The sequence below is a fragment of the Eublepharis macularius genome, chromosome 13 (assembly GCF_028583425.1).
Source record: "Eublepharis macularius isolate TG4126 chromosome 13, MPM_Emac_v1.0, whole genome shotgun sequence".
Taxonomy (NCBI): domain Eukaryota; kingdom Metazoa; phylum Chordata; class Lepidosauria; order Squamata; family Eublepharidae; genus Eublepharis; species Eublepharis macularius.
Genome location: NC_072802.1, coordinates 13547186 through 13572977, shown reverse-complemented (window position 1 = coordinate 13572977; position 25792 = coordinate 13547186). Strand labels below are relative to the sequence as shown.

General features: G+C 44.7%; 1 protein-coding gene and 1 pseudogene across 1 annotated transcript in view; one reads left to right on the top strand and one right to left on the bottom strand.

Moving 5' to 3' along the window:
* The window catches only part of COL4A5 (collagen type IV alpha 5 chain), a 185163-nt gene that overhangs the window by 63912 nt on the left and 95459 nt on the right, over positions 1 to 25792 (top strand). The window contains exons 3-7 of the mRNA XM_054995968.1: positions 14124 to 14213; positions 15936 to 15980; positions 16889 to 16933; positions 17043 to 17105; positions 25438 to 25491. Coding sequence (XP_054851943.1) covers positions 14124 to 14213; positions 15936 to 15980; positions 16889 to 16933; positions 17043 to 17105; positions 25438 to 25491 — 297 coding nt within the window. The remainder of the gene's footprint in view (positions 1 to 14123; positions 14214 to 15935; positions 15981 to 16888; positions 16934 to 17042; positions 17106 to 25437; positions 25492 to 25792) is intronic.
* LOC129341060 (60S ribosomal protein L35-like) lies at positions 2339 to 2774 on the bottom strand (annotated as a pseudogene).

Sequence of the window (25792 nt, the reverse complement as noted above, 5' to 3'; positions counted from 1 at the left end):
CAGCCACCCAAGGCAACAGTGATCTGGCCACAGTGGTGGTGGTGGTGGTGGTGGCAGCAAGCCAGCTTGCTTTTATCTGGGAACTTTGACCCTCTCACTTTCCCGCCTGGTTTGCAGTGCCTCCTGCTGACGAGACTTCAAGAACCTGGAGAAGGAAACCTTTCTCCTCAGTCTAGATGCACAAGGGATAGGTAAGGTTCAGTCATGAGGAGAGTGAACCTTGCGTCATCAGAAGTAATCTAGTAATTAAAAAGGTTACAGTTATATGTTTCATAGTTATGTGATGGAATGTATATGGTGGTGTGGCTCACAAGGCGTACAAAAGTTGTGTGGCTCCTTTGGTTGATGGTAATTGCAAATGTACCACTTAAGTACCACTTCTCTAACATTTACCCCTCACTAGCCCACAGGTCATTCATTCAAGCTCATTTATGTGCAAAAAGGCATTCAGGAATTTGCCTTACAGGTATGGAATTTACTTCCTTGGAGGCTGGCCTGTCCTTTCTGGAAGGACAAAGAACTTTATTTAAATTGCCTTTTGATGGATGGGTCGTTGAAAGTTTTAGGTTTAGTCTTATTTTTTTTTCTGGGAATGGGCTGAAAATAAATATGTATCCTACTCTGCAATGTTCCAAAAATGTGTTCTGTAGCTTCTGGTTCATTAGCTAGCTAATCACTTTTCTCTGAGCATTCAGTGCTGTTTGCAAATAAGTCCACAGTAACTAGTATCCTCCCCTCCCACTTCCAGGTTCCAGCTGTAGCTTGTCTATATCAACACGCCTGTGTTTCAGATTCATGTCTGAAAGAAATGTTTCAGCATCTGAGAAACTTCTTGGGCTGATCATCTGAAGCTCGCAAACAACCTGGAAAGCAGATATTTCCAGTCTCCTCTTAAACGTTTAGATATGTTCAAACTGAAGATAGAAACATATAGGTGCAATTTTTTCCTCAGCCAAAGTGTAACCTTGAGGAACAATGTTTGGATTTTGCACAGTGCAGGAGAAACAGCAGTGCATTTGTTGAGCAGAAAATCCAATGTATAGAGATACTCTAAAATACTTTTTAAAGCAAGTCAGGGTATTCAGGGGATGTGACCAGTAAAGTCCTTCACACAATTACACCATTTTATAATCTCCCTTCACTTGGAAGTTTTCCATATATGTGCTCTTAATGGTAAAAAATGGTTCTTTGAATCTGCTTGTGACTACTGTAGAATGCAGAATTCATGCTCGAAGCCATTAAAGATCCTCCAGAGACTGAATTTTCCAACAACTTTGAAAGACAGAATTCTGCTTCTGCTCAATTTAACCAACATTGGTTACTGTTTCACTATCACCCAATGCTGATGCAGGCGGCCTTTTTTCAATGGGATATTTAGGGCTGTCTGACCTTAGAAGTTATCTCAGGTGCCCCACCTTTCTATCCAGGTGGTTCAAGCATGTGAGATCATACCTTGGCAAATATGCTTGCCAGGAGTTCATTGTATATATATAGTGTGTTAAGCCTACGGATTAGTTTTTTGGCAGCGATGAAAGGTTAAATAAGGTTGCACTTGCATGAATCCAAGCAAGATAATTTATTGTGTGTGTGTGCACGCGTGCACACGCACAACACTGTGTTATGAACCCTTTTTTTTTTTTGCTGAGCATACAGCCCCAAATTTGATTACATCTTTGAATATGAAGACTGCAATTATGAGTAATGATATAACAGGCATACTACCTTTATTTGTGAGGTTAGTAGTCTAGGCAACTATCATGATCATTCTTTTGTGTTCCAGAAGGGATAGTAAATCACTTCCTTTTATATATATATGAGTCAAAGTTATGCACTTAAATGTAGAAGGGTACATTATTCCAAAATAAAGAAGATGGAGGAAGAGGTTTGTAGGTTTTCAGTCGTTGCTCCCCTGTACCAATTGCCTTCATGCCTGGAAACTGTCAGAGCCCACCAGTATGTGCTTGTGGACTCTCTGGAAGCAGCTTGGGAGCAACCATGACCTATGTTCCTTTTTCTTCCTACATGAACGGATTGAGAATATTCTCGGGCAGCGCAGAGAATGCTGTGCAGCATTCAGTCCCTGCAGTGAGGCAAGGACAATTGCCTCTGTAGCCCTGCAGAAATGTTGGAATGGTGGAAGCTGTGAGGCATACCATGTCAGGTTGTTAAATGTCGGATATGACCTGTTCTTGCTGCTGTTGGACTTGCCCTTTGATGAACTTACAGGAGGCTCTCACTGTTTGGCTCCAGCTTGTGTCTGAGGAGCAGGGCTGGTAGCCAGCAGGGTATGTACATGTACGTGCCCTCCTTACCCCCTCTATTCTTTTCTTTCTTCTTCTTTTTTTTTGAAAGACAAAACACCTTTAATGGGAGAAAGCAAGCCAGAAGAACAACTGTGCACCAGAAGTTCAGGCTTTAACGGCATATTTCCGAGGAGGGTATAGGCGCTCTTTCCGCTGTTGTTTTTTGGTCTTCAGACCCTCTTCATGCTTATTCAGCCTGCGCCACATGGCACGTGTCTTCTTGGGCTGCAGCTCTAGAGGCTTGTACTTCTTTCCTCTATAGAACTTCCTGAGATTCTCCCTCTGGTTAATGACTGTAAGCACTCTGTCAATGGATTTGCGAACAACCCAGATCTTGGAGAGTTTAGAGGCTGCTCCTCCAGTCACCTTGGCAACACCTAGCTGGGACAGTTCTACTTTGAGGTCATCCAACTGCTTCAACAGCTTTTCCTTCTTCTTCCCTCATAAATCATAGGCCTTGATTTTCGCCATGGCAGTGGCGAACAGCTGGGGCCACAGCGCAAAAAGGCGCCCCCTCTGTTCTGATGATGCAAGAGGGGGGAAAAATCTGTGGCATCCAAGTTACTTACCAATTTAAAGTATTTTACTCAGGACACCTCTCTCCCTCCAGTATTGGGTCCCAAGGCAGGAAACAAAATAAATATAACAACTTGGTCAAACACATGCCAGCTAGAGCAATCCACATAATGTGAATTAAGTAGCCAGAAATAAATTCTATCCAGACTAGAGGTGGGGACGAAATGGGGAAACGTTTGTTGCAGTTCGTGGTTCGTCGTATTTTATGAACCACAAACCGGCATGAAATTGCCTGGTTCATGAACCAGTTTATTTGGTTCGTGAACACATCACTTCCAGAGCAGCAGAAGGTCTGCAGAAAGCCCATCCCTCCATCGCCTAGGAAACTGATTGATCGGTGCCAGGCTGTCTGCAGTGATGAACTGAAAAATGAACCAAGTGAACCAGCCTAAAAATTGTTGTAGTTCGTCAGAAATGCCCTCCGATGAACCGTTGGTTCGCAAACCAAAAAAACCCCCAATGGCTCAGTTCACGAGGAACTTTGGTTCGTGCCCACCTCTAATTCAGACCACTAACAGTGCATATAACAATGGCTGTGGGTTTTCTTCAACTGCATGCTGCAGGGAGAAAAAGGAAATGTTTAGGAAATGGAGAGAAGGGCAGACCTCTAAAGAGGAATATATGAGGGTTACTACATACTGCAGATCAGCCATCAGAGAAGCCAAAGCTCAGTATGAGCTGGGTCTGGCCAGGGGGGCTTGCTACAATAAGAAAAACTTCTACAGATATGTGAGAAGCAAACGCAAAGTAAAAGGCGATTGGACCACTGTTGGGAGTGGAAGGAGAAACTCTGATGGAGAACAGAGAAAAAGCAGACAGGCTTAATGACTTTTTTGCCTCTGTTTTCTCCCTGAAGAACTTGAGCCCATCCAGAGATGGTAGTAGACTCGGCAGGACACCGGGGTGGGGGGGAGCTAGTTGACATTGACAGAGAGGTTGTGGAGAGGCATCTGGCTGCACTGGATGAATACAAATCCCCTGGGCCGGATGGGGTGCACCCAAGAGTACTGAAAGAACTTTCTAGAGAACTTGCAGAGCCTCTGTCCATCATCTTCAAGGCCTCCTGGAGGACTGGGGATGTGCCATAAGATTGGAGAAGAGCAAATGTTATCCCAATCTTTAAGAAAGGGAAGAAGGATGACCTGGGAAACTACAGGCGGGTCAGTCTGACTTCTGTGGCTGGGAAGATATTAGAACAGATTTTAAAGGGATCAGTTTGTAAGCATCTGAAGGACCGCTCAGTGATCCGGGGAAGTCAGCATGGTTTTGTCCCCAACAGACCTTGTCAGACCAACCTGGTTTCCTTCTTTGATCGAGTGACCAGCTTACTGGATTGTGGGAACTTTGTCGACGTGATTTATCTGGATTTCAGTAAAGCTTTTTATAAGGGCCCCCATGACATTCTAATGGGTAAACTGGAAAACTGCAGACTGGACTATAGGACAGTTCGGTGGATAGGGAACTGGTTAGAGGACCACACCCAAAGAGTGGTGGTCAATGGCGTTTCATGAAATTGCAGGGAGGTGTCCAGTGGTTTGCTACAGGGCTTGGTTTTGGGCCTGGTACTTTTTAATATTTTTATAAATGATCTGGATGAAGAGGTAAATGGGCTATTCATTAAATTTGCTGATGATACCAAATTGGGAGGAGTAGCAAACACCCAAGAAGATAGAGCTAAAATTCAACAAGACCTGAATTCTCTGGAGAAGTGGGCAGTTGTGAACAGGATGCAATTCAACATAGATAAGTGCACAATATTATATCTGGCCCCCCAAAAATGTGAAGCACAAATACAGGACGGGGGATACACTTCTGGGTAGTAGTGTATGCGAAAGAGATCTTGGAGTAAGAGTGGATTGTAAACTAAATATGAGCAGTCAGTGTGATGCTGTGGCAAAAAAAGTCAAACACAGTCGGGTTGCATCAAAAGGGCCATTGCATCGAAATTGCAGGAGGTTATAGTCCCTCTCTATACTGCCTTGGTCAGGCCGCACCTGGAGTACTGTGTGCAGTTCTGGAGGCCTCAATACAAAAAGGATGTGGACAAAATTGAGAGAGTGCAGAAGAGAGCGATGAGAATTTATTTATTTATTTTTCAAATTTCTATTCCGTCCTCCCCGCAAGCAAGCTCAGGGTGGATGACAACATATTAAATACAATAAAAAATTCATCTACATTAAAACAGTGTATTAATACACATTTAAAACAGGATGGTGGACAGCCTTCACAGGGAGGGTTAAGATTTTATACACCCCTTTTTTCAGGCTGGTGGAGGCCCAGCCTCAGCCATATGCCTAGCAGAACAACTCTTGTCTTGCAGGCCTGGCGAAAGGATAGTAGGTCCTGCTGGGCCCTGATTTCAGCAGACAGAACGTTCCACCAGGTGGGAGCCAGGACCGAAAAGGCCCTGGCTCTAGTCAAGGCTAGGTGGGCCTCCTTGGGGCCAGGGACCACCAACAGCTGTTTGTCCCCTGATCGAAGTGTCCTCTGGGGAATATATGGGGAGAGATGGTCCCATAGATACGCTGGTCCCAATCCGCACAGGGCCTTATTGGTCAATACCAGAACCTTGAATCTGATCCGGTACTCCACTGGCAACCAATGCACCTCGTGTAAGAACGGTGTTATATGCGCCTTATTTTGCACTCTCGTAATAACACGCGCCACTGCATTTTGTACCAGCTGTAATCTCCAGGTCAGGCTCAAGGGCAGACCCGCATAGAGCGAGTTACAGTAATCTAGCCTGGAGATTACCATTGCTTGGATCACTGTAGTTAAGTCACGGGTTGGCAGGTAAGGGACAAGTTGCCTGGTCTGCCGCAGATGGAAAAAAGAGGACCTGACAACCACTGTGACCTGTGCCTCCATTTTCAGGGACTAAAGTCAAGAATAATAGGTAGCCAGAGGGCAAAAGAAGTATCCAACAACACTCTTGTTCAAGAATTCATGAATCTCTTATTAAGACTGGTAGGTCTAATAACACATGCAATTAATACATATGCAGTTCATACATCACTATATGTGAATTGCTTGTTGATATCACAAGAATAATACATATGCTTATAACAGAGTTCCCGCCTGAGGACCCGGCAGTGTACAGGCAGATGAAAATCAACCAGGTAAGTTTTAAAGTTGTTATTGGAGAATTTCAAAAGTAAATGTTTCTTTTTCTTCCGTTTTCTCTCTCTGTAGACAAAGAAGAATCCGAGGTGTAGATGGCAAACACCAATACAGAACAAGCCCGGAACCACAGCCGGCAAAACTTCTCTTTACTTTTCATTTCTTCGTCATAAGACTTCCTCAGGGGCATTTACTATATAACAATTAATAAAGAACAATATTTCCAACATCTGCTGTATATAAATTATTTACACACATCCACATATAATATATTGTACATGGTACATGCTCACCCTTATGATGTTACTTTTCAGACACTGTGCATCATGCAAATATATTCTCCAGAGCACCGGTATTAACATACCTGAACTGAATGTGAATATAGAATTAAAAAACTTCATTACCTGTCAAACGATAGGAGTTGTGTATTTAATTATGTGCCCCTGTCCAAATCTTTATGTAGGTAGCACGTCCCGAGCCTTAAGAGTAAGAATATTAGAACACGTGTCGCATATTAGGCATCAAGTAAAGGAAGCACCACTCACACAGCACTTCATGGACACAGCGTTCAGCACAGGATATTAAAGTGGTAGGACTTTACAGTACCACCAGAGAATCTAACGCTCAACAAGATCTCCTCCGTAAAGAGGCTCAATGGATTCATTCCCTGGGCACTTTGGCACCCAAGGGATTGAACAACGAACTGAAGTGTTTCTTGTAATATTCTGGTCAATATATTAGGTGGTTTAGTGGAGTGGTGGTTATAGTTCTTGCAGGATCGTGCAATATAGGAATGTGGCCCCTTTAATTGCATCAAGATTTAAGATAAGGATAGTGCTGAGACTTGCCACGTAGGATTTTCCACGTCGCAATGGGTGATGTAGCAGGTGAATCTGAGAAGAAACATAAGGGTGAGCATGTACCATGTACAATATATTATATGTGGATGTGTGTAAATAATTTATATACAGCAGATGTTGGAAATATTGTTCTTTATTAATTGTTATATAGTAAATGTCCCTGAGGAAGTCTTATGAAGAAGAATTGAAAGGTAAAGAGAAGTTTTGCCGGCTGTGGTTCCGGGCTTGTTCTGTATTGGTGTTTGCCATCTACACCTCGGATTCTTCTTTGTCTACAGAGAGAGAAAACGGAAGAAAAAGAAACATTTACTTTTGAAATTCTCCAATAACAACTTTAAAACTTACCTGGTTGATTTTCATCTGCCTGTACACTGCCGGGTCCTCAGGCGGGGACTCTGTTATAAGCATATGTATTATTCTTGTGATATCAACAAGCAATTCGCATATAGTGATGTATGAACTGCATATGTATTAATTGCATGTGTTATTAGACCTACCAGTCTTAATAAGAGATTCATGAATTCTTGAACAAGAGTGTTGTTGGATACTTCTTTTGCCCTCTGGCTACCTATTATTCTTGACTTTAGTCCTTACTGAGGGCAGCCAAGTTTTTTGTTATCCATTTTCAGGGAGGCATCCAATATCACCCCCAGGCTCTTAACCCTCGTAGCTGGCACTAATGGTGCCCCATTGAGGGCCGGGAGCCAGAGTCCTGAACCTAATCCCCCGTGGCTCAAGTACAGGGCCTCCGTTTTCATTGGGTTCAGTTTCAACCGACTCTGCTTGAACCAACCAGTCACGGCTAGCAAACGCATGTTCCAGGACATCTGGGGCTGAGTCAGACCAGCCGTCCATCATCAGATACAACTGGGTGTCATCTGCATATTGATGATGTATCGAACGCTGCTGACAGATCCAATAATATCAGCAGCGCCGAGCTGCCTTGATCCAGATGTCTACGAAGATCGTCTATGGGGGTGACCAGCAACGTCTCTGTCCCATGTCCTGGACGGAACCCGAACTGGAAGGGGTCTAGGGCTGAGACATCCTTCAGGAAGCCCTGCAGCTGTTCCACCACTGCCTGCTCAATCACCTTTCCCAGAAATGGGAGGTTCGAATGATCAGGGGTCTGGAGACTGAGCCCTACGAGGAAAGGCTGAGGGCCTTGGGAATGTTTCGTTTGGAGAAGAGGAGATTGAGGGGGAACATGATTGCTCTCTTTAAATATTTGAAAGGCTGTCAATTGGAGGAGGGCAGGGAGGTGTTCCAGTTGGCAGCAGAGGGTAGGACCCGAAGCAATGGGCTAAAACTACATGCACAAAGGTACCAGCTGGATATTAGGAAAAACTTTTTCATGGTCAGAGTAATTCTAAGGTGGAATCAGCTGCCGAGGGAGGTGGTGAGCTCCCCCTCACTGGCAGTTTTCAAGAAGAGGCTGGATGAATAGTTCTCAGAGATGCTTTAGGTTCATCCTGCATTAGGCACAGGGTTGGACTAGAAAGTCTGTATGGCCCCTTCCAACTCTGTGATTCTGTGAGAAGCACAGGTGGTTGCGGCTCAGGGATCCATTCTGATGAGCATGGAAGAAAGCATCTTAGCTGGGTGTCCTGAAATGTGACTCCAGAGCAATGGCTTTCAAACTGTGTACTGGGAAACTCTCTGAAGTTTACTACATTTTTCAGTGATGAAGGTGAAATCTTCCTCAAAAGAGAACTTGCTGTGTATTATCAATATTTTCTTGATTGCTGGAATAGGAACCTGCTATCTGCATAAAAGTGTGTTTAATTTTGCATACAGTGAAGCCAAAGTTAAGCATGTTCTTGTAAAACCTGTTGCTTGTTCCAAACAACCCCCTCTTTGCATGCCACTGATACTTCCAGCAACAAGAAAAAATTGTTGAACTGGGCTGAAGTCCTGAGTTTCTGAATGTGGATGGATAGGCTTCAAAGGAATGTGCCACTGAGAAGTGGTGCGGTGGATTCATCCTGTTGGGCTAGCAGTGCTGAGATTTGGGTTCCCTAATCCATCAGGAAACTTACTGGATGACCTTAGACTTGCCAATTGCCTTAAGCTTGCCAGCCTCTGCCCCTTGCCACCTCTCATCTGGTTGGTCATGGGGGGAAAGGCGTGAGAATGTGGGGGGCAGTACACATGGAGCGCCCTATGCACTTCGGAGCATCTCTGCGTTGTGCTGGAATGACATCATTCCTGGTGTGACATGGAACTGACGGATTGTGCCAGGGGCTAGTTGAGTAAAAATTGGCTCCCAATTTTTTACTCAATCGTCCCCTGGCATAACCCATTACTTCTGCGGTGAGAATGACATCATTCCCAGTGTGACATGGAGCACTCCAGAGGTAAGTGCCCCCCCATGCATCCCCCCCCCACATCTCCCCCATTCCCTGCTTTTGCCCCCAGAGGACATGACAACCCTAGGTGACCTGGAAGCACTCACTCTTTTCATCTCGCCTACCTCATAAGGTTGTTGTGAGGGCATGTGCAAAAGCAGTTGCAAGGCAGAAGTAAATGAAACTGCCGTGACAGTCACAGCGGAGCTGCAAAGCTGTCTGGCACGCTGCCCAAGGTGAGTGTTTGTGAGACCTGAGGCTCACCTCAAAAGTGAACACAGCTTCTGTAGGCAGGAAGTTCCCTTTCCAGAGACGTCTGCCTCAAAGTTCTGAGCGACTGAGGCATAGACAAGTTATCTTCACTTTGCCTCCTCTATTAGTCCACCTTGCAGTTCTCATTTTTAAAGTAAGTGTGCAAAGCATTTAGCTTGGTAAATGTCTCTAGATGGCCTTATCTCCTAAACTCAAGATGATTGTCAACAACTTAAAAACTTTTAGCAGCCCTCTTTCTGATCAAGGATATGATCAGGGAAAATTTTCTGGCAAATTTTTAAAAGGAAAACTTTCCAATTCCTTTTTACATAAGTAATAATGTTAGCAGCACCCTTTAAATAATATTAGCAAAAAAGGCAAGCAGGCTACGTACAAGCATTGGAGTTTTATCCATGCTTCATATCTCCTGTTTACGCCATCGAACATGATCAGTTTACAGCACAACAATAATTATAGATAAACAGACTATACTTACATATGAGGTGTTGAAATTTTTCTGTGGAAGAATGTAGCATCAAAAAATTTTCTGGAAAAAAATTCTATCTCCTATAAGTGATTGAAATCAGGAGCTATCTGTTTAGACTGTAGCCAAGAATTAGTCCCCAGTTGCCATCCCACCACCACCACTCACTTGTCCTGCAGGAGAGAGAGGCATTGGGAAAGGGGCGGTGGTGGCAGCAGGCAGGTGGGCAAAATGGGTGCCCCAGTGATTATGTCATTTCCAGCATGACCCTGAAGCGATGGGTCACACCAGGGCCTATTTTTCAAAACTTAGCCCAAAACATAGCAAAAATGACATAATTGCACCAAAAAGGACATAAACACTGAGGAACGTGCCTGCATGTCCTGCACCTGTCTCATGTTGCCCCCGGCCCCCTGTTTTTAATAGGGGGCACCTGGCAGCTCTGCCGAGAATACACATGGAAGTAGTAAACCTGACTGCTGAATGTTTTGCTTCATGCTGCAGATAAGGGCTTACAGGATAGGGTTGCCAGGTCCCCTTCCCCTACCAGTGGAAGGGCGGGGACCCAGCGCTTACCTTCCTGGTGCTCCTGTGAGTGCATGTGTGTGGCCTCGTACCAGCGCGATGACGTCACTTCCAGGAAATGACATCATCATACAAGGCTAAGGAGTGCGCATGTGCTTCGCAGTGGGCTGACTTGGGCCCGTTTGGGGCCCAAATTGGCCTGCTGTGAAGTGTGTGTGCTCTCAGAGCAGCATGATGATGTTCAGGACTTTTTCAGGAAAAGAGGTGGTGGAACTCAGTGGGTTGCCGGCACAGGGGGGAACTTCTGGTGGGAAGTGGTGCCCCTGGTACCACATGTGCACGTGAAAAGTGTACACATGCTCCCAGGACTGCACAATGATGTCACTTTGGGTCAGCTGGAACAAGGGGGAGTTTTTTAAAGTTTAAATCGCCCTCAGTGAAAACGGTCACATGGCCGGTGGCCCTGCCCCTGATCTCCAGGCAGAGGGGAGTTTAGATTGCCCTCCACACCGCTGGCGCGGAGGGCAATCTAACCTCTCCTCTGTCTGGAGATCAGGGGGTGGGGCCACCAATCATGCGACGATTTTCAAGAGGTGCCGGCGTTCCACCTGAAAAAAAGCCCTGATGATGTTACTGTTGTTGTTGCACCGGCCTTGGGAGTGTGCCCAGGGGGTCCATTCCCCATGTTTACCCCTGCCAGCTAGGTAAGTGGTGAAAGGTGGGAGCGGGGTATCCCCCAACCCCACCAGGGGAATGGGATCCCAATTACAAAATGTTTGTTATGTTGGAGAGTCTTGTGTAAAAGAATTCAAGGCATCTAGTATTCTATGTTCTGAGATTAGGGGAATATTTGGATGGATGTTGCATCACTCATGCCCTGTAGTCTGAAGTGGTACAGCCTGTTTCCCAAATCAGGGACTACTAGACCTCGTTCTTTTGTGGGTTCCAGAAATTCCATATACCCTACTTTGGGCTTTACGAAATTCTAATGGGAAGAGGTTTCTAGAACCAGAGAGCAGTAGTTTCTGGAAGCTCTGGTTGTGATGTACTTATTAGAACAGTGCTGAGACAATCCCCACAGGTGCCTGTAGAGTCATGACAAAACTGCTGTTCCATTCATGTAGGACATGTACTCCTTTGGGGCATGGCCTGTCATCTCTCACTTGCTCCAGGTACTCCACATAAGAGAGCAGAAGTACAGATATATGCATTGCTTTGTTGCAATCTAAAAAAAAATACGTACCAAACATACATCTTTTAGCTCCCTAATCCCTGTGCAAATTACTGGTAGTGGATGATGAGGAGAACATCTGCCTGAAGAACTGCAGTTCTACGTGACAGTGAGCAAGTCAGCGATTCCACCTGGCCTGAGTGAACTCTGAGAACTTTCCTATGATTCACTGAGTTCTTTTCCTCTACAGATAAATCTTTCAAGGCAGGTTTAAAGGATGTTAGAAGTGCTCTTCACTTGCCTGATGTAAAGCATGATATAAGCCCCACCCACCCACCCCGCCACATGAAAGACAGAGCTGCTATTGCTTACATTTGATGGATTTGACATTTTGAGAGGAAAAAAAGATGGGGCAGAGGAAGCAAGAAACAGTACAGTTCAAAGCACGTTTGTCTCTTCCTTTTTTGTTGGAACAAGCTGAAAAATATATCCAGAAAGAGTGTTGTTTTCTTTACAGCTGGTATTTATGCCAACTAAAGCAGAAGAGCTGTGGTTTTCCAAACACAAATAAATCTCTACTTAAACTCCATCTGTTCTTGCTTGCAAGCTTAGGGCCAGGCCAGCAGGTAGAAATTTCAGACCTATGATTTTCCCCGTTGGTGTTCCCCTTGGTCATTGTGATATTGGTACATTGATCAGTTTGGCTCACTCTATTTCTCCAGTGGCCCACGTGGGACATTAAACTACTGCAGCACTCTTCATGTTGGGATGACCTTGGCCGTTTCCACACTGCTTACCTTCATCTGGAAAGCCATGGAACGTCGTGAAAAAAACACAGAAGATAGTGTCTTCTCGCACGAGTTTTGTGCGATGTCGCACAAAACTCGTGCAAGAAAACGCTATCTTCCGCATTTTTTCGTGACATTCCATGGCGTTCCAGATAAAGGTAAGCAATGTGGAAGCAGCCCTTGACTCTGGTACAGAAAATGCTTCTAGTCTAGCATGCAGGACCTCTCCGGTAAATAGAAGAGTGCGCATAACTCAAATGTTGGCCCATCTGTGGTTGCTTCCATTTAGCCTCCAGATGTTTTCTTGTGCTGACAGAAGTTGGTAACTTGCTGGAAAGTCCCACAGATCTTTCTGTGAGATAACATTCCATTAAGTGCATTTTAATTTTCTCTTCCAGCCCAACCCAACCAATCCACATTTCCTCCTATATTAACTATATAAAACAGGAAAACAAGGCTGTTTCCTATACCCTGCATCACTTCGATATCTAGTATTTATTTTTTTAGGATTTTTGTATGGATATGCTAAGAAGTTATTGGGATGCAAATCCTACATTTTCCAAAACACTAAAATCCTATTTCCTGTGATATAGTTAATACTAAGAGTCTCTCTGCCCAAGACTTCTGACATGTGAAGAATAGGAGATGCAATGTTAGCTGGGAAACATAGTTATAAATGACAAAGGCAACAGAGATCACTCCAAATGGGATGGATTCTTTCACAGCCAAACAATGAAAGCCCCAGCTAAACCTCATTTCTCAAGCAAATTTTCACTTCCCTCTTTATTTGTGGGCAAGAGAGAAAGATTAAAGCCTCAGTGTGATGGATTTCCTGGGGTCTCCTGTACCTCAGTTTTTTTCTGCCACAATTTCTCATCTATCCAACTGCAGCGAGAATTAAAATGTTTCAGGGAGATACAATCTGGGCCTGGTTTGATAACTGAGGGACAATGATCTAAACTGACAGGGAAAAGATGGTTTATTTTTTGAAATGAACAAGAACAAAATTTATTCATTAAAAATACACAACGGAGGTAAATATTAACAGTCAGCCAGGTGTTCTGGGATATCAACTTTTCAACAGTGCTTACCCAAGGAAAAACCCTCAGGCAAGTTTATTTGTAACGTAAATATACTTAGAGTTGCCAAGCTTGTTTTCAATGGCTTTTTTAATACTGTGTTTTTTTAATGTTAGCAATCTGAAGGAGGACTCTGAAGAGGTGGCATAAAAACTTTATAAATAAATATGCTTTGTTTTATTTAATAGCGCCAAATATTTTATATATACCTTTGTGTTTTAAATGTTTTAAATATCTGAAATGTTGGCTGTGCTCATTAGGGACTGGGAGCTAAGCAGCATAGGCCACAATCACTACTTGGATGGGATACTACCAAGGAAAACTGCAGTTGCTATGTTGGAGGAAGGCAATGGCCAACCACTTATGCTCAACTCTTACCTGGAACACCCAGACATTGCCATCGAGTCACAACCAATTCATAGTGACCAGGTGTTTGCTTGCTTGTTTGTTTTAGTTTTGACAGCCGCTTGAAGAATGAAATGGATCCCATGTAGAAGCTTGCTGAAACCTTTAATAGAGTTTCAGTACACTGGGATAACACTGTGTTAAACAAATGCAATTTTGTATAGCAAATTGTAGACTGAGAATTTTTATCTCCATTCTGTTTTTTTTTGCAGGGTGAAAGAGGGTTTCCAGGCTTAGAAGGTCAACCAGGTTTACCTGGATTTCCAGGGCCAGAAGGACCACCTGGACCAAGAGGTGAAAAAGTAAGTAAAGTGGATCCACGGTTTATTGTAAGAAAACCAGAACCCAGCTCATGGACAGTCATTCAAATCCTGGTTTGTCAAGAAATATTGGCTTACTTTCCTTCTTTCTATTCCCTGGGAGAATGTTGCCAGAAAACAAGCCCATATTCCACTAGGATTAAGCCATGGTATCTGCATTTAGACATCACTAACAATCATGGTCCAGACTAACTGTAGTGAATAAACCAACTTCAGGTCCTGGGCTCAAATCCTAACTAACCATAGTTAGTAGAGTGTCCTACATTCAGACAGTCATATTAATCATAGCTTAATTAAACCACGGTTTGGCACAGTGTCTGAAGTGAGCCAATATATTATCAATATTTATGAAACATCTAGCAGGCTTCAGCCATTTAGGTGGTGTTTGCTGTACCTACGTGGCATTTTCTTTAGTTTACATGTTATATTTGATATGGGTGGGTGGCTGCTAATGTGTTGAGTTCCCAGATCAAGAAATACAATATAAGGTAGGTTCAGTTCAGGTTAATTTGTTTTATCCATTCGCTTTAACATAAATAGCATTACAACAAAATCCTATTTTGTTGTTACAAGCTAACGCAGGCACCCACCCAGAATTATTGGCAAGTAAATGTGTTGTGAAATACAAGCATATTATTGTGTATGTTGAGCAATAAGAAACATCTTCAGATAGCCACAATATTTCCTTTATTGCCAGTTTCTCAGCTACTCCAGAGTCATAATTCTATATTGTCATATTTTCACCCAGGGACCTCAGAGGGCATTAAGCTCAGTCTTAGAAGGGTAAGAGTATCGCATGGCATTCATGGTGATGTGACACCAGAATTTTCAAGCCTATGTTATTTAAATTTGGTGCATCAAGGAGCGACCTTGAAATTTTCCAGAGGAGCCAAATCTTTGTGAACAGAAGATGATATATTTTTAGATGGCGCCTTCAGAGCCTTTTACTTGCTGAAGCTCTCTTGTATGCAAATACACAAGTGCCACAAAATACACACACTTGCAGTATAGGCGTATGGGCGGTGCTAGGCGGAGCCCCCTGGCCGGTAGATCGTAGAATATGCCCTCCCTACTAGCAGTACCTCCATCTAGCAAACAGTTGCCAGTATGATGCTCTAGAGATGGGTGAAAGTCAGTCAGTTCATTGCTGTGCCATTATGATTATGTATATATATGTATTTTTAACTGTGTAACTTTAACTGTTTTATGATTTTAACTGGTATCAATTATTTATTGTGTTTTAATTGTATATGATTGCAATCCGCCCTGAGCCTGCTGGTGTGGGGAGGGCAGAATATAAACCAAATAAATAAATAAATAAAATAAATTACTATGTATGCATTACATGTATAGTCGGTGGAGGGGTTGGGGCAGAGGAAGAGAAACCTCATTAACTCCTCCCTCTTATACTTACTCGATGCCTATGGACGAGAATTGCCAACACTCCAACTCTCACTCTCTTCTTAACATTTATGTTTCTGTTCTGGCCACTGCCGTGGTGGTGGTACCAAAAGTAATGAGGGAAATGGTTGGTGGTGGAATATGAGGTGGAGCAGGAACAGAGTTGTGGGTGAGTGGGGGGTTCATAGTTCATTATTTGATGAAAGTGATCTACAATATATGATGTTCAGTGTGAGCTTTTCATTCAGCTTAACACGGTGGTTATATGGTTCTCTTTCTTGTTTTCTTCCCACGCTTTTGTAGGGAGACGATGGACTGCCAGGGCCATTTGGACCCAAAGGAATTAGAGTATGTAGCATTTAATTTCAAGATATGTAATTACTTGGGTTGAGAGCAAAGGAAGTGGTTGGTTTTCATGAGAGTTCTCCAAATGCTTTTAACAGATTTAGCTAGTATTTATAAGGTGGACATATGACACTGCCTTATACTAAGTCAGATCATTGGTTCAGTTCACTCAGTATTAACTACTGCCATGGTCTTCAGCTTATGGGACAGCAGGGCCCTCAGGTGGGTCACGGAGCCCTTCTGGTTGGGTTGTGAGCCCCTGGAGGGCTGCCATTTTGTCTTGCCTTTTGAAAGGATTTGCTGCATAGAAAGCAAGGGTGCCGTGTCTCCTGCATTTCTTTTAATGCAGGCCAAGAAAAAGAGCAGCAAGGTGAGGCCACTTAGTGTAGGAGGAGATTTCTCTGTGGCATCTGACCCGTGTCTTCCCCGAGCTACTGTGCATCTCCTGGTGTTCATCTTGTCTTTCCTGTCCCCAGTTCTTTTGGTCAACACAGCAGTAAATTAAAATCATCATTGTAAACAGATAACTGTAACCACTAGAAGACCAGGCAAACAGAACAGGCCTGAAAGGTCATAGACACCATGCCTAGTAAATTTATTTGGAAAAAAAGATGCAGCCAGAGAAAAGGCCCTTTCCTAGAGCTAACCTACACAAGACACCCGATATGTCAGGTTCCCGCTCCGCTTGGGTTTTTCTCTGGGAGCTCGTGGACAGGGCCCAACTACACTTCCCAGGTAAACTTGCGGGAACATGACATGTGTTGGGCATCTCGTGTAGTTTACCTCCTAGTCACTTGGAGAAGGATTTCTTGATAAGGATGGATCCAGTTAAGCCTCCCCTTCCATTTCAGAAATAATCCTTCCATGCCTTCTTTTACTTAGGAAATAAGAATGCTTTTATTTATGTACAGGGGCCTCCAGGTTTGCCAGGATTTTCTGGAACTCCGGGAGTTCCCGTAAGTAGACCTTTTTATTGTTCTGACTCCAGCAGTCATTCACTTTATTTAAAGTTAAGGCATAGCATCATTCTAATGCAGTCATGCTGCCTCTCCCTCCATCTTTCAGGGGCTACCAGGTCAGGATGGGCCTCCGGGACCTCCAGGTATCCCAGGATGCAATGGAACAAAGGTGGGACTGGTTTGTTTTGAAATGTATAGCTCTTCCATGCTAGCAGAAAATGGAACCATTCTGCTCATCACAGCAGAAGATGCACTTACCTAGTTAATAGTAACATACATTGTTGCAGGAGACTAAACTCCCGTAAATGTTTCTCGCCTCAGATCTCTTGACGTGAGTAGGAGCCATAGTGCTCAGAGCACAAGGCTCCAGGTTCTGTGTTTGATTCACAAGGTATGGCTGTGTTTCTGTTGTGCAAGACAAAGATAGTTGCATGGTTAGGCATAATCTTGATTCCCTAGGAAGTCTGGGGCTTTCCTATAGCCAGTCCAGCCTTACCTGAGCCCCATACATAGGGCAAATCAGCAAGAGGAACACCCAAGCATTTTGCTATCTTTATTTTTAAAAATTCCCAAGCTTTAGTGTCATCTTTATCATCATGGACTGCTTGTTTCTTGGGACAGGGGGTGATTACTTTGGGTACAGTTCGTATTAGTGGATACCCCTCAAGTGCTTTGTGGTCCTATTTTTTAATGTCATCCACTTCTCCTTACTTGTCTTTTTTCCCCTCTTGGTTTCACTTTGCGTTTCATTCCTAATCTAGTCTGCTTGTTGAACTACATGAAGGAGGCATGGCAAGAAGTATTCTTTGATCATCCTGGCCAATCAGCGATCATACCAATTCCATCCTGTACTTCCAGACCTCTTGAAAGGATTGCCTGTCTGAATTCTTTTTCCAGCTTAGCAAAATTGTCTTTTCCAAAGTTCCAGGAAGAAAAAGGAGCAATGAGGCAAGAGGTCACATGGCCTTGAGAGTGCCCTGTATAAATCAAAGATCCAGAGGAGTTAGCCGTGTTAGTCTGTAGTAGCAAAATCAAAAAGAGTCCAGTAGCACCTTTAAGACTAACCAATTGGTTAGTCTTAAAGGTGCTACTGGACTCTTTTTGATTCTGTATAAATCAGAGAACATCATTGACCCTCAGTGGTCAAGAATGCTTCTCTTGGGGGAAGGGTATCCATATAGCCAGTGTTCCCTATCCATCACTTGGAGAGACATTCTTGGAGACTCTTCCCAAGTTCTGGACTAAGTGCCAAGTTGTTTGCTGAGAATTCTCTAAAACATAATTATATAGCTGTGGGAAAAGCATAGGGACAGTTAAGTGTTCACCTGTCCTGTTTAATTTATCTAAATTCTGGTACTGTGAGCTAGTGCAAGGTTGTCTTGAAGAGAGTGAGCTGTGAGTCAGGAAGTCCCTGGTTCAAATCTCCCTTCAGCCAGAATCTCTCTTGCTGGCCAAAGCCAAACATCTCGTTCTCAGCTTCAGCCCTGCATCTCAGGATGATAATATTGGATCCTCTGATAAAACATTATACACACATTTTAACTTGGTTCTCCCAGTACAAGCATCAGCAAGCATATGCCCAGTATTATTTGGCTGCGATTCAGCACTCCACTGGTTCAAATCCCTCTACTGCCATGAGCTCAGCAGGGCAGTTTTCACACGTCTTACCAACCATCCAGAATCGCACAAAACTTGCAGAACGACGGCGTCTTCCTGGTGTGATTTCCCATCATGACTCCAGTTTGTGGCGCAATTCATGCCACATACCAGAGTCACGATGGGAAATCGCGCCAGGAAGACGCCGTCATTCTGCGAGTTTTGCGCGATTTAGGATGCCTGGTAAGACGTTTGAAAACGGCCAAGGTGGCCTTGGGTCAGCCAGTCCTCTTAGCCCCAGCTCCCCAGCTGTATTGTGGGGATAATAATAACACTAACTTGTTCACTACTCTGAGTGAGGCACTAAACTGTCTAGAAGAGTGGTATATAAGTGTTATGGGGGATATTCCTGGAGAGTATACGTATTGGTCTAAACAAGGAGCTAGTACTATCGATTTCCTCTTGGCCTCACATAACCTGTTGGATTATGTAATGCATCTAGAAGTTGGGGCATGCCAAGACAGTGACCATTTACCAATTACCCTGGGTATAAATATTCAAAATCACTTAGTACATATACCAGAGACATTAAATACCGACTTAGATTCTGATTCAACTTACAGAAGAATTGTATCAATCGGAAAAATAGATCAGCAATGTCAAGATTATTTCAGTTCACACAAAGCATTCCAATTTCATAAAGGTGTGATTGCCACTAGCTCAGCTGAGGTAGCTAGCAATACAGTTGTATTTATGTGTTACTCTTGGGTGGTCAGAATTATTTGTACTGCTTTGACACATAAAAAACCTAAATTGAAAACATAGTTTGACTCAGAATATCTGGCAGCTAAAAGTAGCCTAATGGCTCATTTCCAACAGTGTCGTTTGAACAATGCTATTTCCCCAGTACTGAGAGCTCAAAAGCAGGAATATAAAAAACTTGGCACTCAGGGATACTTGGTCCTGGCTGATCCAAGCCTTTAAATTAAATAATTCTGCACTCTTTTGGTGCCTAATAGGTGAATTCCATAAACTCACTTAATGAGTTGCACCATACCATAAAGCAGCTGGGAGACTGACTTTTGTGCCCTTTACTCGGCAGAAATGAACCGTGATATACCCCCAGACTGTCAACCTGAAAATCTTCCTTCATTGCCTCCAGTAATGATTACAGAAGTCAAAAGATTAATAACACAATTTAAATTAGGGAAAGCTTCTGGAAGTAATATGATCTCTCCAGAATTGATTAAATCAAATATTGATTGGTGGACACCAAAGCTGGCCACATCCTTTACACATATTGATCTGTCAGCTCGGATTCCAAGTGACTGGGGCTTGGCTACTGTAGTTCCAACATATAAAAAAGGACAGACAGATTAGTCTTCTTAGTGTGATTAATGAGCTTTACTTTAACTCTGGGAATGGTTGGACCAAGAAAACAAACTAATGGAAGAGCAGGCGGGTTTCAGAGCCAGCCGCTCAACCATAAATCAAGGTATGATATTGCATTATTTAGCAAAGAAATATAGTTCTAAGTCACATGGTGCATTATACATCGCATTCGTCGATTTTAAAGCTGCATTTGATAATATCCCTAAACATGAATTATGGGCAAAGTTCAAAAACTCCACAATAGACAGAAGGCTTTATATACTCATTTGTATGCTGCATGAAAAAAAATTCTTAAGGGTAAGATGCAGCCAATGGGGCCATTTATCTGGTCTTGCTTGCAAAGAGACTGAAACAGGGATGTATTTTGGCACCTTTTCATTTTAATTTCTATGTTAACTCCATGGTGCAGACTCTAACAAATCCAGGTTTCCACCTCCCGCCCCCCAAATTAGCAAATAGAGCAGTTCCCGCCCTACTATATGCAGATAATACAGAAACTTGTCACACTCACACCTGAAGTGAGTGCCCTGGGCCTTTGCTGCGCATTGCCAAGAGGAGCAGCTTGTGACAAATGATCACATGACTAAAATTCTTATTTGCCACCCTAGTCGGAATGAAGAGACAAACACCAAGTTAACTTCATACAACTAGAACAAGCCAGAACAGCAGCAAGGGACTAAAGCGGTACAGTTCAAGCCACAGGGTCCACCCTGGACCGCTGTCTTGACCTGTCTGGGCGAGCCCTGAAACCCTGGGTGTGACCCATCCATGGATGGCCAGGCAATTTGGTCACCCTCTTTCAAGCTCCTGAACACAGCAGGGAGGAAAGGACTTGCATGCGGGGGTTCCCGAAGGCAGCTTGCCCCTGCAGCTGGCAGCCGTCAAAGCAGTACCAGCTAGGGCTGCCAGACCCCCGGTGGGGGCAGGGAATCCCCCGCCCTCACCCTCCCACCCCCACCCCTACTTACCTGGCCAGTGGGGGGGGCGCACCTTCCATGTGCACCCCCCTGCGGTGCTGCGCCCCCCCCCCCACGCACAGCCGCTGCCAGGATGCCTGTTTTGGCCTGGATCGGGGCCACTGCGGAGCGCGGGAGCGTTCCTGCGCTCCGCAGGGGCCCACAACGGGCCCGATCCGCGCAGAAATGGGCCCAATCCGCACCAAAATGGGCGCGGATCGGGCCCGTTTTGGTGTGGATCGGGCCCATTGTGGGCCCCTGCGGAGCACAGGAATGCTTCTGCGCTCTGCAGGAGTCCAAAACGGGCCCGATCCACGCCCGTTTTGATGCGGCTCGGGTCCGTTGTGGGCCCCTGCGGAGAGCGGGAGCATTCCTGCGCTCCGCAGGGGCCCACATCGGGCCCAATCCGTGCCAAAATGGGCCCAATCCGGGCCCATTTTGGTGCGGATCGGGCCCGTTTTGGGCTGCTGTGAAGTGCAGGAGCATTCCTGCGCTCTGCAGCAGCCCACAGCAGCACAAGCCAGGGGGCTGCGTGATGATGTCACTTCAAAGTGATGTCATCACGCTTGGAGGAGCGCGCACCCCCCCCCCCCCAGGTAAGAGCCAGGCCCCAATCTCCCGGAGATTGAGGGGGCCTGGCAACCCTAGTACCAGCCCTTCAGGCAGGCCCCTCTTCCCACCAGTAGGGAAGCACCAAGGGTTCTTCAAAGCCCAATCGGAACACAGCACCCCAGAAATGGCGGCCCAAACACTGTGTAGCCTGTAGAAGCCTCTATAAAATGGCCACCAATGCAAGGAGGCTAAGCAGGCCACCACGAGACACCATTAGCCCACAAAAATGGCCACTACTGCTAGTAAGCAGGAGGTAATCAGGCCACACAAAGCCCACACTCAAAATGGCCACCCCTGGTGCTGTGCATATTGCAGATGCCTTCACAACATGGCCACCACTGCCAGGAAGCTAAGCAGAGGTGCCATTCTCAAAATGGCCACCCTACCACATGATCAGCTGCAAAAGCCCCACTAAAATGGCTGCTACTGCCAGTAAGCAGGAGGTAAATCAGGCCACACAGAGCCCACAAACAAAATGGCTACCTCCCAGAGCTCTGCATATTATAGATGCCTTCACAACATGGCCACTACTGCCAGGAGGCTAAGCAGGCCACCGGGTGCCACTCTCAAAATGGCTGCACCCAACTGAATAAACTTCCAAGCCCGCCCACAAAATGCCCCTTGCTGCCTGAAGTCCATAGACCAAGCTATTGCCACTGGCAATATTCCCTCCCAAGTAAGTGTTACGGCAGGGGAGGGAAAAGCCTAGATGGAGGGAGGGGGCTACCAGCATCCACTCTGCTAGGCCAGTAGCAATAAAATATGAATTAATCCATCCCTCTGCATCTCACTCCTGTGGCCTACAGCCACGCCTGTTGCTGATGCTAGAAGTCCTCTCTCCCAACAAAGTAAAATGGGGGGGGGAGGTGCCTAGGTAGGCCAGAGGCCTGCAAGGGCTGGGTATAATCCTGCTTCAGCCCTCCTGACTGATAGACAACAGGTCCCAAATGTAAATAAGAGAAAGTCTTTGCCAAACCCCTGAGCCTGGTGCTGGGCCCTGGCTCTCCTCCTGGAGTCTGAAGGGAGCAAGCAGGGGAATGTCACAGCTTCTCCCAGGCAGCGAGCACTGCATAACCATGAGGGCCTTTGGTAAAACAGCCTCAGAGGAGCTCGGTTGAGAGAGTGAGATGTGCTCTGCTCAGTTGAGATGTGCTCTGCTCAGGCAGAGCGACTCTTCCCAACTGCAGCTGGGCAGGGCAGAGCAGCCTCCTCAGGGCCTTGTCTCTGCCCTCCCAGCCAGACCCTGGATTGAGAGGAAGGGGGGGGGTGCTGCCTCCCTCCTTCCAGGGTGGCAACTAACGGCCCCCAGCTTTAGCAGTGTAGCTGCATGCTGGGAAGGGGCCATATTTTATGAAAGACATAGATGGCAAATTGAGGGACATGACATTGAACAGATAACAACCTTTAAATATTTAGGCATAGTCTTCTAGTCTAATGCATCATGGAGAGCCCAAGCGGTTCATACCACTGAGACTACCCGTAGGATGAGCTCAGCCGTCCTAAGATTCTTTTTTACAAAAGGGGCTTATTCTGTCCCCGCAGCAATTAAGGTTTTTCAGGGGAAGGTGGCTGCTCAATTAATGTGCGGTTCCAAGATTTGCTTCTATAAAGACTTCTGTCTTTTGGATGCAGTACAGTCCAAGTTCTCGTGATCAATATTTGGAGTTCCTTGATTTATTCCAAATACTCTTCTTAGGTTGGAGGCAGGGATGGTTTCACTTGAAGTATGCGTGTTAAAATTAAACTGTAACCCTCTGGGATTAATTTCCCTTACTGTCACAGAAAACTTGCTCAAGCACTGAGCTGGGCACTGTTGAAGGAAAACTCAAGAGTATGGCTTTCCCCCTCTAGGCCTGTTGCATCTTGGCTTACAGCGGTCCTCTGTCGCAGTGCACCCTACCAAAAATTTCCTGCAGGCAGATTACCATGGTTTTCTAGAGATTCCCAAGCACTGGAGAATTTTTACTCTGGCATGAACTCCTTGCCCTCAGCCTTTTTGGAAGGCAGATATCTTCACATCCCTCCTTCCCAACAGTTTTGCCCTTGTCAGATGGAAAAGGTTGAGGCAGTTGATTATGTATTATTTATAACGTCTTTATTATAATATCCAGGGCTTTTTTTCTGGGAAAAGAGGTGGTGGAACTCAGTGGGTTGCCCTCGGAGAAAATGGTCACATGGCTGGTGGCCCCGCTCCCTGATCTCCAGAAAGAGGGGAGTTGAAATTGTCCTCCGCGCCGGAGGGCAATCTCAACTCCCCTCTGTCTGGAGATCAGGGGGCGGGGCCACCAGCCATGTGACCATTTTCAAGAGGTTCCGGAACTCCGTTCCCCCGCGTTCCCCCTGAAAAAAAGCCCTGATAATATCATACTTAACTGATATATTACACTGATTCTAATATACTTCTCGGGAAGATTGGAGCAATTCGACACTTCCATCCTCCTTTCAGGCTCTTGTAAGGAAACAATCTATAATGTAGCAAAATTTTGTGTAATGGCATGTGCGACACAAAAGCAGCTGTTCAAGTCTTCAAATAACTAACATCTTTATTGTAAGATGCATGCTGAAACCTTGGAATACTCCAATATACTGGCTGATGCGTGTCTTTTTTAAAAACTGTATATGGCAGTGCTATTGTTTCTTTTATTTGCTCTTTTTAAAGCTGCCCTGGTATCAAAATAACTAATGACTGAGCATATAAGAAGGGTGTTGTAACAACGCTAATCCTGTCAGAGATTTCAATACATTTCAGTTGGAAAGATTTAAATATGTGTTTAATTTTTCCACTGTAATAATTGGGGCTTAAAAGCGCTTAACCTTAGCTGAATTGTTCCTTCAATATTTTTATTGTAGAGGAGGCTAGAAGGTCAGGCTAATAGTGTGAATATATATACACAGAAACACACATACACATGTGTGAAATATTTATTTATAGTACAGCTCCATATTATTCTTACATTCAAAGCAATCATCTGCCATCACTTGCCCATGTGATTTGCATATGGGCTTTCCCGCTGTATCTATCACATACCTAACAGTCCAGGTGTGGAAGGGCTGCCTGATTCTATATGTACCTGCCCCTTTCAAGAAAAAGCAGAACATTGTACATTGCTCTCAGCACCTTGGAGGAAGGTAAGGACAAAAATGTGATATATGGATCGGGAACACTCTTGATAGAAAACCTGAATGTTTTTCCATTCGTATCCCTGTGGGAGCCCTAGCAATATTCTGGGTTTTTTTAATTGCCACATGTATAATTTCCGTTATCTTTTCCATAAGAATCAAATACCGGGACAACAATATTATTACCTTCTTTACTTCATTTATACCCTGCTTTCTCCCTGTTGGGGACCCAAACCAGCTTATATCATTCTCCTCCATTTTATCCTCCCAACAACCCAGTGAGATAAGTTAGTCTGAAACTCAGTGACTGTTCCAGGGTCACCCAGTAAGCTTCCGTGGCATAGCAGGGTTTGAACCTGGCTCTCCCAGATCCAGCCCAACACTCTAGCCATTAGAACATGTGGGCTCTCAATATTCAGCATTTGTGGATCTCTTTGAGTGTTCCAAGTGCTTCGCGTACTTAATGTGACGATCCTTCGAATGGACCTGCAGCGTAGTGAGTATTCTAACCCGTATTGCAAAGGAGGGGCTGAGACCAATGCAGTTTGTCTAAGGCCACCTACTGAGTTGATGGCAGAGATGAATTTTTAAACAGGAACTTTGTAGCTTAGCCACTATGCTATTCTGGCTGCGTAAGGAAATGCTAAGTATTTCTTTTATCACAACTGAATTACTCAAGTTTTTAAAAATCAGTTCTAGCCCCTGCCCCGACTCAGCTTCCAGTTTTCTGCTTTAGAATTTTATTGAAACATTTGTTAACCTTCCTTTAACATTTGTTAACCTCTCTTTAACAAGATATTAAAGTTTTCTTTCTGTCCTCCACAGGGAGAACATGGCTACCCTGGCAGCCCAGGTTTTCCAGGTTTACAAGGCCCCCCAGTAAGTAAAAGATGCCTCCTTGCAGAACTATTTTCATTGCACCAAAAGTGAAGCCCCCTTCCAAGGACTCTTGAATGTCTGAAGCGGCTTTACACTGTGTAAGATGATGGATCCATCTAACCCAGTATCCTCTGCTCTGCCTGGCAGCAGCTTTGCAAGGTCTCAGGGAGAGAAATGTCTTTCCCAGTGCCTGCTACCTGAAATCCTTTTAAAACTGTAGGTGCCAGCGATTGAACCTGAGGCGTTCAGTGTGCAAAGCTACCACTGAGCTGTAATATTTTCAGTAGAGCTTTTGACAGTT